Genomic DNA, 11266 nt, shown 5'->3' on the forward strand with positions numbered 1-11266 from the left:
AGAAATGTTAGTAAAAAGGAAAGAAAAGAATAAAAAGCGATTTTTCCTTCTTGCTAAGACAACAACCACCCTTTATCATGCTGATCTGCCAATAATTTATGTCAGAGCCGAACACTTTCCCAAGGAAAGTGCAAACGCAAGCTTTTTCCCTTTCCTTCATCTCTTTCTAAAAGGACCCGGTTGCTCGAGACCTAAGTGCTGAACTGGTCCTGTTTACGTTTGGTGTGCACGTTCTCTGCCAGTTCTCCTTCCTCCGGCGCGAATGCTGTGTGAGCGTTCGCTTCTCGGGTCTCGGTAAAGGATCGTGGCTGCGGGGAAACACCTCCCCCAAGAGGGAAGCAAACAAACACGGCCTAAAACTGTGATGGACAGGCAAGGGAAGGGGACCTACCTCCTTCCTGCAAAGGGGGGTTCCTAACAGCCTTCCCCACAAGACAGGAACACAGTCATCTATGCAAATACTTAAAAAATAGCGGAGGACGGGGCGGGGAAGGTGCCAAGTGAAACTCGGCTGCTGAGTGCCCCGGAAGCCTGGCCGGAAGTGTATTTAGCAGTTTGCTACAAACCTCCTGATATTGCAAGAGGAAGAGTGAGGTTACAAGGAGCCCTGAGGGTGCTTAGACAATCCAGACAACGGCCTGGGAGAAGGTGTCTGTCACTTTGCCTGTAGGTGACATACCTTCACCATCCCAGACCAAGGGATATGTACTGTCTCCAGGAAGAAGTTTCTAGTAGAAAATCTCTCCAGCCCTCATTACAGAAGTTCCATCCTGCTCCCTGCTGCAGGAATGAGCCTGCTTTCTTTTTCTTTCTTTCTTTCTTTTTTTTTTTTTTTTTGAGACAGAGTCTCGCTCTGCTGCCTGGGCTAGAGTGCCATGGTGTCAGCCTAGCTCACAGCAACCTCAAACTCCTGGGCTCAAGTGATCTTCCTGCCTCAGCCTCCCAAGTGGCTGGGACTACAGGCATGTGCCACCATGCCTGGCTAATTTTTTCCATTTTTAGTAGAGACGGGGTCTTGCTCTTGCTCAGGCTGGTTTCGAACTCCTGACCTCAAGTGATCCTCCTGCCTGGGCCTCCCAGAGTGCTAGGATTACAGGCGTGAGCCACTGCCCCAGGCCTCTGCTTTCTCTTAAACACCTGTTGTGACCTGGTCTCTCCTTCCCGCCCCCTCTCCTGGAGGCTCACACCTCTACTGCCCAAGGTCCTTTCTACCTATTCAAATTCTAAATTCTAGTTTCTCTCCTCTCTGGCACTTCAAGCCCGCATTCTAGTTCCATACGACACTGTTAGAAGTGTCAGTCTTGACTCCTCTATTAGAGTTTGGAATTCTGCGGGTCGGGAACCGCATTCTGTATTTCTGTCCCTCCACGGAGCTTCTAACGCAGTGCGTGCTCTAGAAGTGCCTCCTCAGGGCCTGCTTTCTCTTTGTTTTAGGCAAGCACATTCATTTATTTATTTGTTCATTAAATGTTTGCTGAGAAGCTGCTGGGAGCTGCAGGGGTGGTGACGGACACCCTGCTTGTCACCCACTTTCCTGACTGATCCCTGGGTTGTCTCATTAATTCTTTCCACAGCTCAAGGGACCTCAGGGGCCGCTGTGACTCATACTGTGGTCGTCATGACTTGAGATAGAAAAAGGAAAACCCCACCCTCTGTGCTCTGTGGACATTCGTCATATGGCCCCACATGGGTCTGCTTTTTATTCCGGGCTGTGGACGGCGGGGAGAGTGGGGAGGAGGGTGGACCAATGAGGAGAGAGGAGTCGCCACGCACCTGCAGGGAGACTGACCTACGAGGATGTTCATTTCAGTGCTGTTTAAGTCAGAGCAGAAAGTTAGAAATGTTCTAATCAGACAAATCATATGGAATAGCCATAGATTTGAGGGAATGTATACCACAGAGTATAAATAACACAGGTTGCAGAATAGTGGGTTGCTATTTTTATTTTTAAAAGCCAGTTGGGAGAAAAATCTAGAAGGAGAAACTTCAAAGTATTAATGATGAGTATATCCAAGTGGTGGGATTATAAGTGATTTTCTTCTTGGAGCTTATGAGCATTTTCTACAGTGATCCTGAATTACTATTGAGTCAGGAAAAAAAAAAAGAATAAATTTTCTATTTTTTTTTTTTTTTTTAACGGAAAAGGAGACCAGGACCAGGGTCCTCCTGCCAGAGTGGTGAAGCTCCTGGCAAGGTTCGCGAAGAGTAGGGGGCCCAGCGCTGAGCGGGAAGGCAACACGTCCACCGTGCACCTCACTGCCAGGGGCTCGCTCAGGATGAAGCCCACGCTAAGGGCTGCTTTTTCTGCAAGCCTTAAATAGGACAACAACAGTGCACATGCATTGTCATCTATTTTTCAACTTTTGCGTCTTCAAATACACACGTGATGGATGAACCAACAGGTGCCACATTTTCCCCCCATTTGGAAGCCCGGTTGTTATGCTAAGTTAAACCAAATTCTGGAAAACAAGAAAACAAACAGACCCAGAAGCAAAGATCTTTCCCAACCAACTGGAAGGTAAGAAGATAAATATGGAAACCACCTCGCGTCTCCCAACGAGGGCGCCACCAGGACGGGTTAGAGGGAGGAGGGTGGTCTGAGCAGCAGCCATACCTTGGTCTGGAACGTGCAGAACATGTGCGTCAGGAACGGATGCTCCCAGGCCAGCGAGAGGACTCTCTTCTCCACCATCGTGCACTCAACATCGTCATCCATCAAGACCACATCTTTCTTTAGGGCTTTTATTGCGAAAAATTGATTGGTTTTCTTGAACTCTGCTAGGAAGACCTAGAAGGAACGGGAAGAAGTGACTTTATTTTGGAAGTTGGATTCCCACTCATTAAAAAAGAGACAAAGTCCTGAGAGAAAGCTGTGCTGGGCGGGAAAGGAAGATTTCTCCTCCACCCGCCTCCATCCTGGACAGGATGATCCTGAAACAAAATGGCACACGTCAGTGGCTTAGGATGTTACATAAGAGAATCCTACTAGCTTTGTACCTTTCCAAGGGTTTCACAAAATTATCGTGCAATTGGATGGATTTTAAAAGTGTGCCCTGCCCGCCTGGGGACCTGAGTAAGTGTGCTATAAAAATTCAGAGAGACAGAGTGCAAACTGAAGGAAGAAGAGCAGTGGAGAGGAGAAGTTGTTTGTACTCGAAACATTACTGTAAATGCACCCAAGACTCAGCCTTAACTTCTACCCAGTTTTTTAAGGCAAAAAGAACACTTGAGGGATATAGTTCTCCCTGCGTACTTAAAAAATGAACACCATTTTATCTGATGCCATGGAAACTAATGACATTTTTAGGACCTACCATATGGCCTGGGGCATTCTGCTGTGGACTTCACATGTGCTACCTAATTTTATTATCTGATTTAATCCTCAGCCCATCGCACTCTGCAAGGCAGATATTAATAATAAAAAATTGGATTCAAAGAGTAACTTGCTGAAATTCATGGAGCTACTCAGGAAAAAAATCTTAACCCAAAGTTTACTTTTTCCTCTTGATTTCATAAATCTTATATCAAAGGACATCAGATGGCACGTGATGGAGAGGTTCAACGACTTGCGCTTTTGCGAACGACGCAGCAGTGCGCTATTGGCCATTGTAAGGACGTGGCGTTTGGGTACAGAAAACTCCAGCTCTGGTTTTATCCCACACACATCTGCCCACTGCAAAGATGTCGGCGAACCAATCACCCTCTCTGGGCTCCAGTTCCCTAACCTTTACAAGGGCTTAATGACGACTGCGTTCTCTAACTTACAGAACGATTGCGAAAATCAAATGAGATACCGCCCGGGAAGGGGGCCTATAAAATGCTCTCTAAATGACAGTTATTAAGAATATTTGTCGTTTTTTTTTTAATTGACTTTCGGGAAATGCTGAAGTCAATGGTACTAAACCAGTACTGAGAATGCGAGTGTCCAGGTTTAAATACGACGCAGAGCCGTGGCTTTGTGCTATCTGCCTTGACAGAGGGGAGGCGGGTTGGGTGAGAATTCAGGCAAATGAAGGATGTTCACGTCTTCAGAAAACACACAATTTGTTCTCCTGGGCTTAAAAGTAGATTGAGAATGAGAGAACAGAGACCAGCATTTTGGTAAAGAGTGATGCTTTCCTAACTGAGCCAAAAGAGAAAGGAAAGGTGAGTTCTAGTGTATTCTCGGTGTTTTGAGACAGGGCAATCCTCTGTCCCGTCTGTCTCTGGTGCCTTGCCGTCCCCTCCTCTCCAGAGTGTGGGGACCCAGGGTCCCGATGGAAAGGAGCAGACCCCTTTTGGACACAGAGCCAGGAAACCTGGAGCTTCCGGCTGTCCTTTGGGACATTTACTAAGGCTTGTAGGTTCGACATAACATAACGTCTTTCTAACTAACCTTGTTCAAATGTAGAAATCTGCATGGGAACAAAGAAAGACAAACATTTCATTAACAATTAAAAGTACTCTTTTGGTAATTGCCTCTTTCAGTAAAACATCCTAAAACCAGCCATAAACTAAGAAGCCGAAAAGGCGATTTCCATGTATATAATGTGCTTTCAATTTTTGGTAACAGGTTATAATTGCACATTAATTGATGCTAAATTATAATGAGGACTGGCTGTAAAATTGCCTGTTATGCTCAGATTAATACCCAATGAGCCTGCTGTGGTGCGTATTATTGTGGAAATCAGCTAGAGCTAGAAGAATTCGTGGAAATCAGCCACAGTCTGCAGGGCAGAGCGGACTTCGCTGCAAGGCAATGCACTGGTGTCTAGATCCGAACCCCAGCTGGAACACCGTGTTATTTGGCTGCGGTGGAGGCTCAGTTGCGTTTTAGTTTGTTTATTATTAAATAAACTGGGTGAGTTTTTCCTGTCTGGTGAGCAGGTGCCCAGGGTCATGCTGGCTTTGGATGCTGCACTCACGAAGCCGTAGTCTCTGGTTAAAATTATAGAATATAAAACAGTGAGGAGCCCCATTAATACATTAGGTAGCCTTGATAGAAGAAATGATCTAAAAGCCTGTATTTCATATTGTCCCTCCTTATAATCACTAGCTTGAAAATTTTCTGCTGTCGCTGGTAGTTGATTATAATTCCTTAAATTATGCCTTTTTCCTCCCCCTGCCCTCCCCACTTTCCTTCTCCTCCTCCTCCACCTGTCCCCGTGAGTGACAGAGACAACCTCCTGCATGCGTGGTGGGAGGAATTTAGAGGAGGGGCTTCCTCCACAAAATCGTGTCCAGGATTCTTAAGCTACAGCCTCATTGTCCTTAGGGGCTGAATTGTGTCTGGGCTGAGATATCCTAGCACCTCAGAATGTGACCAAATATGGTAATTACCTTAATTACCTCTAAAGAGGTAATTAAGGAGGTCTCTATGTGCAATTATAACCTGTTACCTTTAAAGAGGTAATTAAGGTAATTAAGGTTAATTAAGGTTCAATGAGGTCATTAAGGTGGGCGTCTTTGTAAGAAGAGAAAGTTCAGACACGGACGTGCACAGAGGGAAGACATCCACCCATAAGCCAAGGACAGAGGCCTTGGGAGAAACCTTGGTTTTGGACTTCCAGCCTCCAGAACTGTGAGAAAATGCATTTTTGCTGTTCAGGCCACCTGGGCTGTGATATTTTGTTATAGCAGCCCAAGCAAACTAATACAAGCCTGAAGGCATTTAATAGAAAGAGAAAACAGTCACCTAACAAAGTGAAACAATGCTCCAGCCTCGAGAACAAAGCAAAAGAGAAAAAAGCAAAACAACGGAACAAATAAACAAACCTGTGTGACAGGAAGTGGCCAAGGCACCTTCCTGTTTCTTCGCTGCCCAAAGACATGAAACTCACAAGCGTGTGGGGTATACACTTTCCAAGCACAGTGGCTTTGGGGACAAAGATTCCCAGGAATCAGAGGCAGCTATTTCCCTAGAGCCCCCGGGGGCCCTGTTTATTCAGAGATCTCCCGGGAAACCTCTGTCTACACACCCACGTGTGGTTCGGGCCCCACGAAGTTAGTTCCCCGGACCAGGGTTTTTGCCGTTTAGTTCCCGGAACCTGGTCCACAGTGTTCCGTAGGCTGTAGCATACCTTGCCGAAACTTCCTTTCCCCAACATCTTGTGCAAGATAAAATCCTCGATTTTTAGTTTCATATGGAGAGATGGTCTTTCTACGTTCGGTTCAGGTTCCGGATGATGGCACGTTTTATCCACCTCGTCTGACGGAGACTCCCAGGAGATTCCCTGAGGCTCTGGAAATAGCAAGCTGGTGGTTAAACAGGAGCACGGAGTCGTGGAGCATCATTCTAGTTACTCAGAGCACACGCTTTCTCTTCCACTTCCCACCCTGGAGGGGCTTGGGTTTCAGGCAGCTTTAACACCCCTCCACGTGCCTGTGAGCCTGGCATCTGGGGTGTGGACCGTGTCTTTTTATCCACAGTCTGGGAAATAGTTCAGTTAAAGAAACGCATTCCAATCAGCAAGAGACCATATATGCAAAATGCACTTGCATGTTTAATAATGTCAAACCATGGGCAGCCAGGGGTTTGAACCGAATCTCGCTTGTGTGCGTGGCTCATGGGCACAGGGGCATCCGTTTCTGTGAATTACCACGTGAGGGAAGAGGAAATGAAATCTAGCGGATTGTTAAAGATCCAAACTGCACCATTCATCACAACTCAAGTCGAGACGCCGCCTGCGTTAATCATCTCCGAGACATGGTGTACTTCACTGCCTGGAGACCCGGCCCTTCCTAAATCTAACTCGAACCTCCCATTTAAATTTTTAAGTCCATTTAGTTTTCATTCGACACCTGAGGAGATGTAGAAAAACATTTTTTTGGAATCTCCCCTGGTTTCTAACATCACTTTTATTTTTTTAATCCCTAGGGTTATCCTTCATATTCTCCCTGCAGTCCGAGGGAAATACGCATTCTATAATGTATGCTGAAGCCATCCAGGTCCCAGAATCTCGTGGTCTACCCTCTCATGAACTACCTTCAAACAGCGGGCTGGATGAACTTCTGTGATGCCGTGAGCGCCAAGGGCTTCGAGCCCTGCTATTCTCCTCTTTTCTACTGTTAAATTTCTTTAAAAAGTCTTAAAGGTGCAGAACAAGAATGTCCTCTGTAGTATTCCCACCATCTTTAAGATAGATTCATTTCTATGGAAGAGTTTAACATTGATGGGATGCAACATTCTAAAATTCTAACAGGGTCATGTTCATGCTTGGATGGGAGACCACCTGGGAATACTAGGTGCTGTAGGCTTTAAAAACAGTTCTAAGGAAATGTCTGCAGTTGTTTCCTCCAGACGGATCCCATTTCTAAGCCCTGCCTCCCACCCCCTTACAAAGGTACCCAATAAAGCATAGTTTGAATTCTCTCCTAAGAAGTAGGAGTCTCTTAGCTGGTGGCTAGATCTGTAATCTTTAACAGAACAGCCTTACCTGTCAGAGGGGGTAAATTGAGAACTTAAATCCAGAGGACCCAGGTTAAGGTTAATCAAGGTTAATTGCTGACATTGATTCAACCACGGGCCAGGACAGCTACCTTTCTTTCCAGGTGTGGGTAAGTATGGCGGCCTCGCTTCACTTTTGATGGAGCATGGGAGACCAATTTCAACTGGACCTTCTCTGAAGATCTGTTCAGTGTCTCTTAAGCAGCGAGCCTGGGTGACAAACAGAGAGTCAGACCACCCACCCACCCACCTTGACGGGACAGCTCAGCCTGCAGTCCCTGGGGACAAAAGCCATCTAAGTTTCCTAAATGCATAGGATCACCAAAGCTCCTCTTTCCCTCAACATTCTTTCAGAATCCCATATTTTGGGAGAGTCCATCGGTTGTATTTTATGCATCAGCAGAACACACTCACCTCCTTCACACTTTTCTAGGGCACGACTGGATTCTCCCAGGCTTCCCACATGGCAAATAACAACAGACAGTCAATGCATGGAAAAACAGCTCATGTAGGCCATGCCATGTCCTAAAGAGGGTTTGTTCTTGGATATGGGAATTCAACCAATGCCAATGTAATAAATGGCCAGGCAAAAGTTGCCCTGGACTCGGTGTTCTGGGGGGATTTGGAGGGTGATTCTAGTAATTAAGTGTTTTTCCCCTAGGCTATTTATAATACTAATAAATCCCTATAAAGCTGGCAATGACCCCTCAATAATTTTAATGAATTTATTTGTTTCTGCCCTGATCATTCCAAAAAGAATGTAAGATCTTGTAAAGATCTACACAATACAAATATATTAAATAAATAAGCATCTCAAAGTGTGTGGTGGGGCACAGGCCTGAACATGGAAGTCAGCCGCAAGGCCGGTGCTCAGAAATGCATTCTGTGCTTCCTGTAGGGCTGCCACAGGGCAGAGAGCAAAAGGACTCGGCATCCTCGTTGAGCTGAGAAGGCGGGAACGTGCCCACGTCATGCGCTCCCTACCTGTTGGGTGCTCTCGATCATCGCCAGCGCCTCAGCCATTAGCTTCTGGTTTATGCCACAAAGGTTGGCCACCTTCGTCTGGCACCTGTGATGTACGTTCATGCCACATGCTGAAATGAAGAGAGTGGGACGGTGAGCCGGAGTGGGAGAGCCCACCGGTGCCAGGAAGTGACTCGCTTTCTCGAGGTGGGACAGGGCCCCGTGTCCAGGGAGGAAAGCCTGTTGCCAGTGTGTGTTCAGGCTGTACCGCAGCTGGGAGGAAGATGGTGACATCAGCTCTCCCTGGTGGCAATGCGGGTGCTGGGAGGGAGGGATGCTGCCTCCCACCCTGGTCTGGAGCATCCCTGCTCCTGCCCGGGCTGCTGTGCGAGCTTCTGCACCCTCCCAGCGCGAGCCCAGGCTGCAGCTCCGGTCCGGGGAAGGGAAGGTGCGGTGTGTGTGCGCGTGCGCGCGCGCGCGTGCACGTGCGCGAAGGGGCAGGATGAGGAGGAGGGAGAGTGGCCGGAGACCTCGTGCTCACCTTTGGGGCTAATGCACTAGGAGACTTGACCATTGGCCAAGAAAGGGGTCTCTGGGGTGCACAGCTCTGAGCCCTGGGTGGTGGGGAGCGGCGGGTTCGCCGGGTCTCCCACAGACAGGACTGAGAGGGTGCAGGGGGATCCAATGGACTTCTGGTCACTCACAGGAAACTTAGAAATTTTATTTGTTTTATAGTTGTGAAATTCATTTGAGGCTACCGAAGTGAAATCCTCTCTTTGGGGGACGGAAGGACAGGAGAGGGTGGGCAGAGTTAAGCTTTGACATCCTTTTAGTCTTCATCTTTCTCCCCGGGACATGAGAGGGTGGTGTCCTAAGCCCACAGTGGAGCTCAGGCGGCCACACCAGCATGACGTCGCTGGAGCGTGGGAACAGGACTCTTTTCCCCTCCTGTTCTTGTCCCTGTGCCCACGTCTGCTGCCCCCTGCACAGGGCACGCCATCTGGTCCTCTCCTTAGGGTACAAAGTTCCTGAGGTCCTGAGCACTTCAGCTTTGATCGACAGGCGCCCTTCTGAGAGCTGTTCAGAAAACGCCGCACCACACTCCTCGCGGCCAGTGTGACAGCCCAGTGCAGGAAGCACGATGGCGATCGTTTTATGGAGATGGCACCGTGGCTTGAGGACTCCAGGAGCTGCGGAGACCTGGCTAATGGCAAACCAGTCGACCTCTCCAGAATGATCACGACACTGTCTAATTGTGGTAGGCAGATTTGCTGACATATTATTTGGGGCTTCTTTTCCTCCCTGAATGGCTTTCCTTCCCTGCTCCCTGCACCCACCCTCTCTCCCCTCGCAGGGCCATCTCCTGCAAATAATAATTATTCGACTGAGTCCCAATTAAGTGGGTTTCAAGGTCATAAAGAGAGATATTTCCTGCACACAGGCGTTAGTGGCTTAAATTCACGTCTATGACCTAGTTACAGAACGTAGCTCAAAGAAAAGGAACCAAAGTTTTTTCACCTTTATAACTAACATGAGGTGTTATTCTAGATTTTGCTAAAGAGAAAGAAAAAGGAGTGGGAAATGCCTGAGCACTGGTCGGGAAGGAGATGTGTGTGCTGGTCACAGCTCGTGCAGTGCATGGACACTGTGTGACCTTGGGCAGGTCACGTGCTTTCCATGGGCTTCAGATTTGGGCTCCCTGGCACTGAACTGATGATTCACGCAGGCTCCTAGCTTAGGGACCCTACAATTCTGGGTGAGTGTTTTCTGATCCACCAGTCCTGGGAACAACACCCGAGAGGACGAACCTCCACTTCCTGCGACCGTGGGATCTGTCTAGGACCAGGGGCACGGGCCTGTGCAAAGACGATGATGATGTCGTGTGTGTCGTTCATTTTAGAAAATTCAGATTTTGCTTATGAAACATCACCATTAAAATTAAAAAAAAAAGTCTAACAAAGGTTTCCAAACTGCAGCTGATAGAACTCTAATCTCAAGTACTACTTGCTTCTACAGAAATCCATAAATTGGGGTTGTTATAATGGAAGCAGGCAGCAGGAGCTACGAGATCAGGCAGCTTTAATCTCGTCTGCACTCGTGTGTGCAAAGAGCTCAGCACAGGGATTGGCATCGAGTAGGTGCTCAGCAAACACAACTTGTCTTTCGTCTTCATCATTTACCGCGTTGACGCATATGTTAAAACATTTAGGTGAAATTTGGCAGCCCTCACCTGTAGTTTTCACTAGCTCGCTTTTCCTGAGATAGTTCACAAAAACAAAATAAAGGCAGCACTTCTATGTAAATACCTATCAACTCTTACTAGGCCCAGCACATATGCATGGATTCAGCCACAAAAATCCACTGGAAGCAAACTCTTTTATGCCCATTAAAGTCTTTAATACGGGAAAGATACTTTGGGTGATGGCGCTCCGAGTTCCGAATCGTCAGCATGACCCGCGTTGGACTCGTGCGGTAGGTTTTAGGTTTTCACTTGAGTGGCCCCAGCCCCACTTTCCTACCCGTCGTCCCTGCCATGTACGAAGTGTGGCATCGGCAAGGACTGCGCAGCCTGGGACTGGGATTTTGCTTCGTTCCTTAAGATCGCAGCCTGGTCCGTGTTTGTCTCCGACTGGCGCGGTGGTGGAGAAAGGCCACATCCCCTCTACAGGGTCATAAATCTTTGCTACTAACCTATCCGGCGGTAACTGGATCTCTGTGAGTGCAAATAGTCCCCTTTGATGGCTATTTTCATGGGAATTACCGTGGGGACAGAGAGGAGACAGGGTAAAGGCTACAGGAGGCCCTACTTAAGAAGGAAGCAAGATGGACTAGCAGAGGGAGAGGGAGAGAAAACTCCAGAGAGAGAGAGAGAGAGAG

General features: G+C 47.7%; 1 protein-coding gene across 1 annotated transcript in view; it reads right to left on the reverse strand.

Annotated features, from left to right (window-relative positions):
• Window positions 1-11266, reverse strand: part of PRKCQ (protein kinase C, theta) — a 57992-nt gene that overhangs the window by 24965 nt on the left and 21761 nt on the right. The window contains exons 8-11 of the mRNA XM_012664948.1: window positions 8411-8520; window positions 7519-7636; window positions 6060-6220; window positions 2615-2788 (exon numbers count right to left, since the gene is read on the reverse strand). Coding sequence (XP_012520402.1) covers window positions 2615-2788; window positions 6060-6220; window positions 7519-7636; window positions 8411-8520 — 563 coding nt within the window. The remainder of the gene's footprint in view (window positions 1-2614; window positions 2789-6059; window positions 6221-7518; window positions 7637-8410; window positions 8521-11266) is intronic.

The sequence above is a fragment of the Propithecus coquereli genome, unplaced genomic scaffold, assembly GCF_000956105.1.
Source record: "Propithecus coquereli isolate 6110/MARCELLA unplaced genomic scaffold, Pcoq_1.0 Scaffold94, whole genome shotgun sequence".
NCBI lineage: Eukaryota > Metazoa > Chordata > Mammalia > Primates > Indriidae > Propithecus > Propithecus coquereli.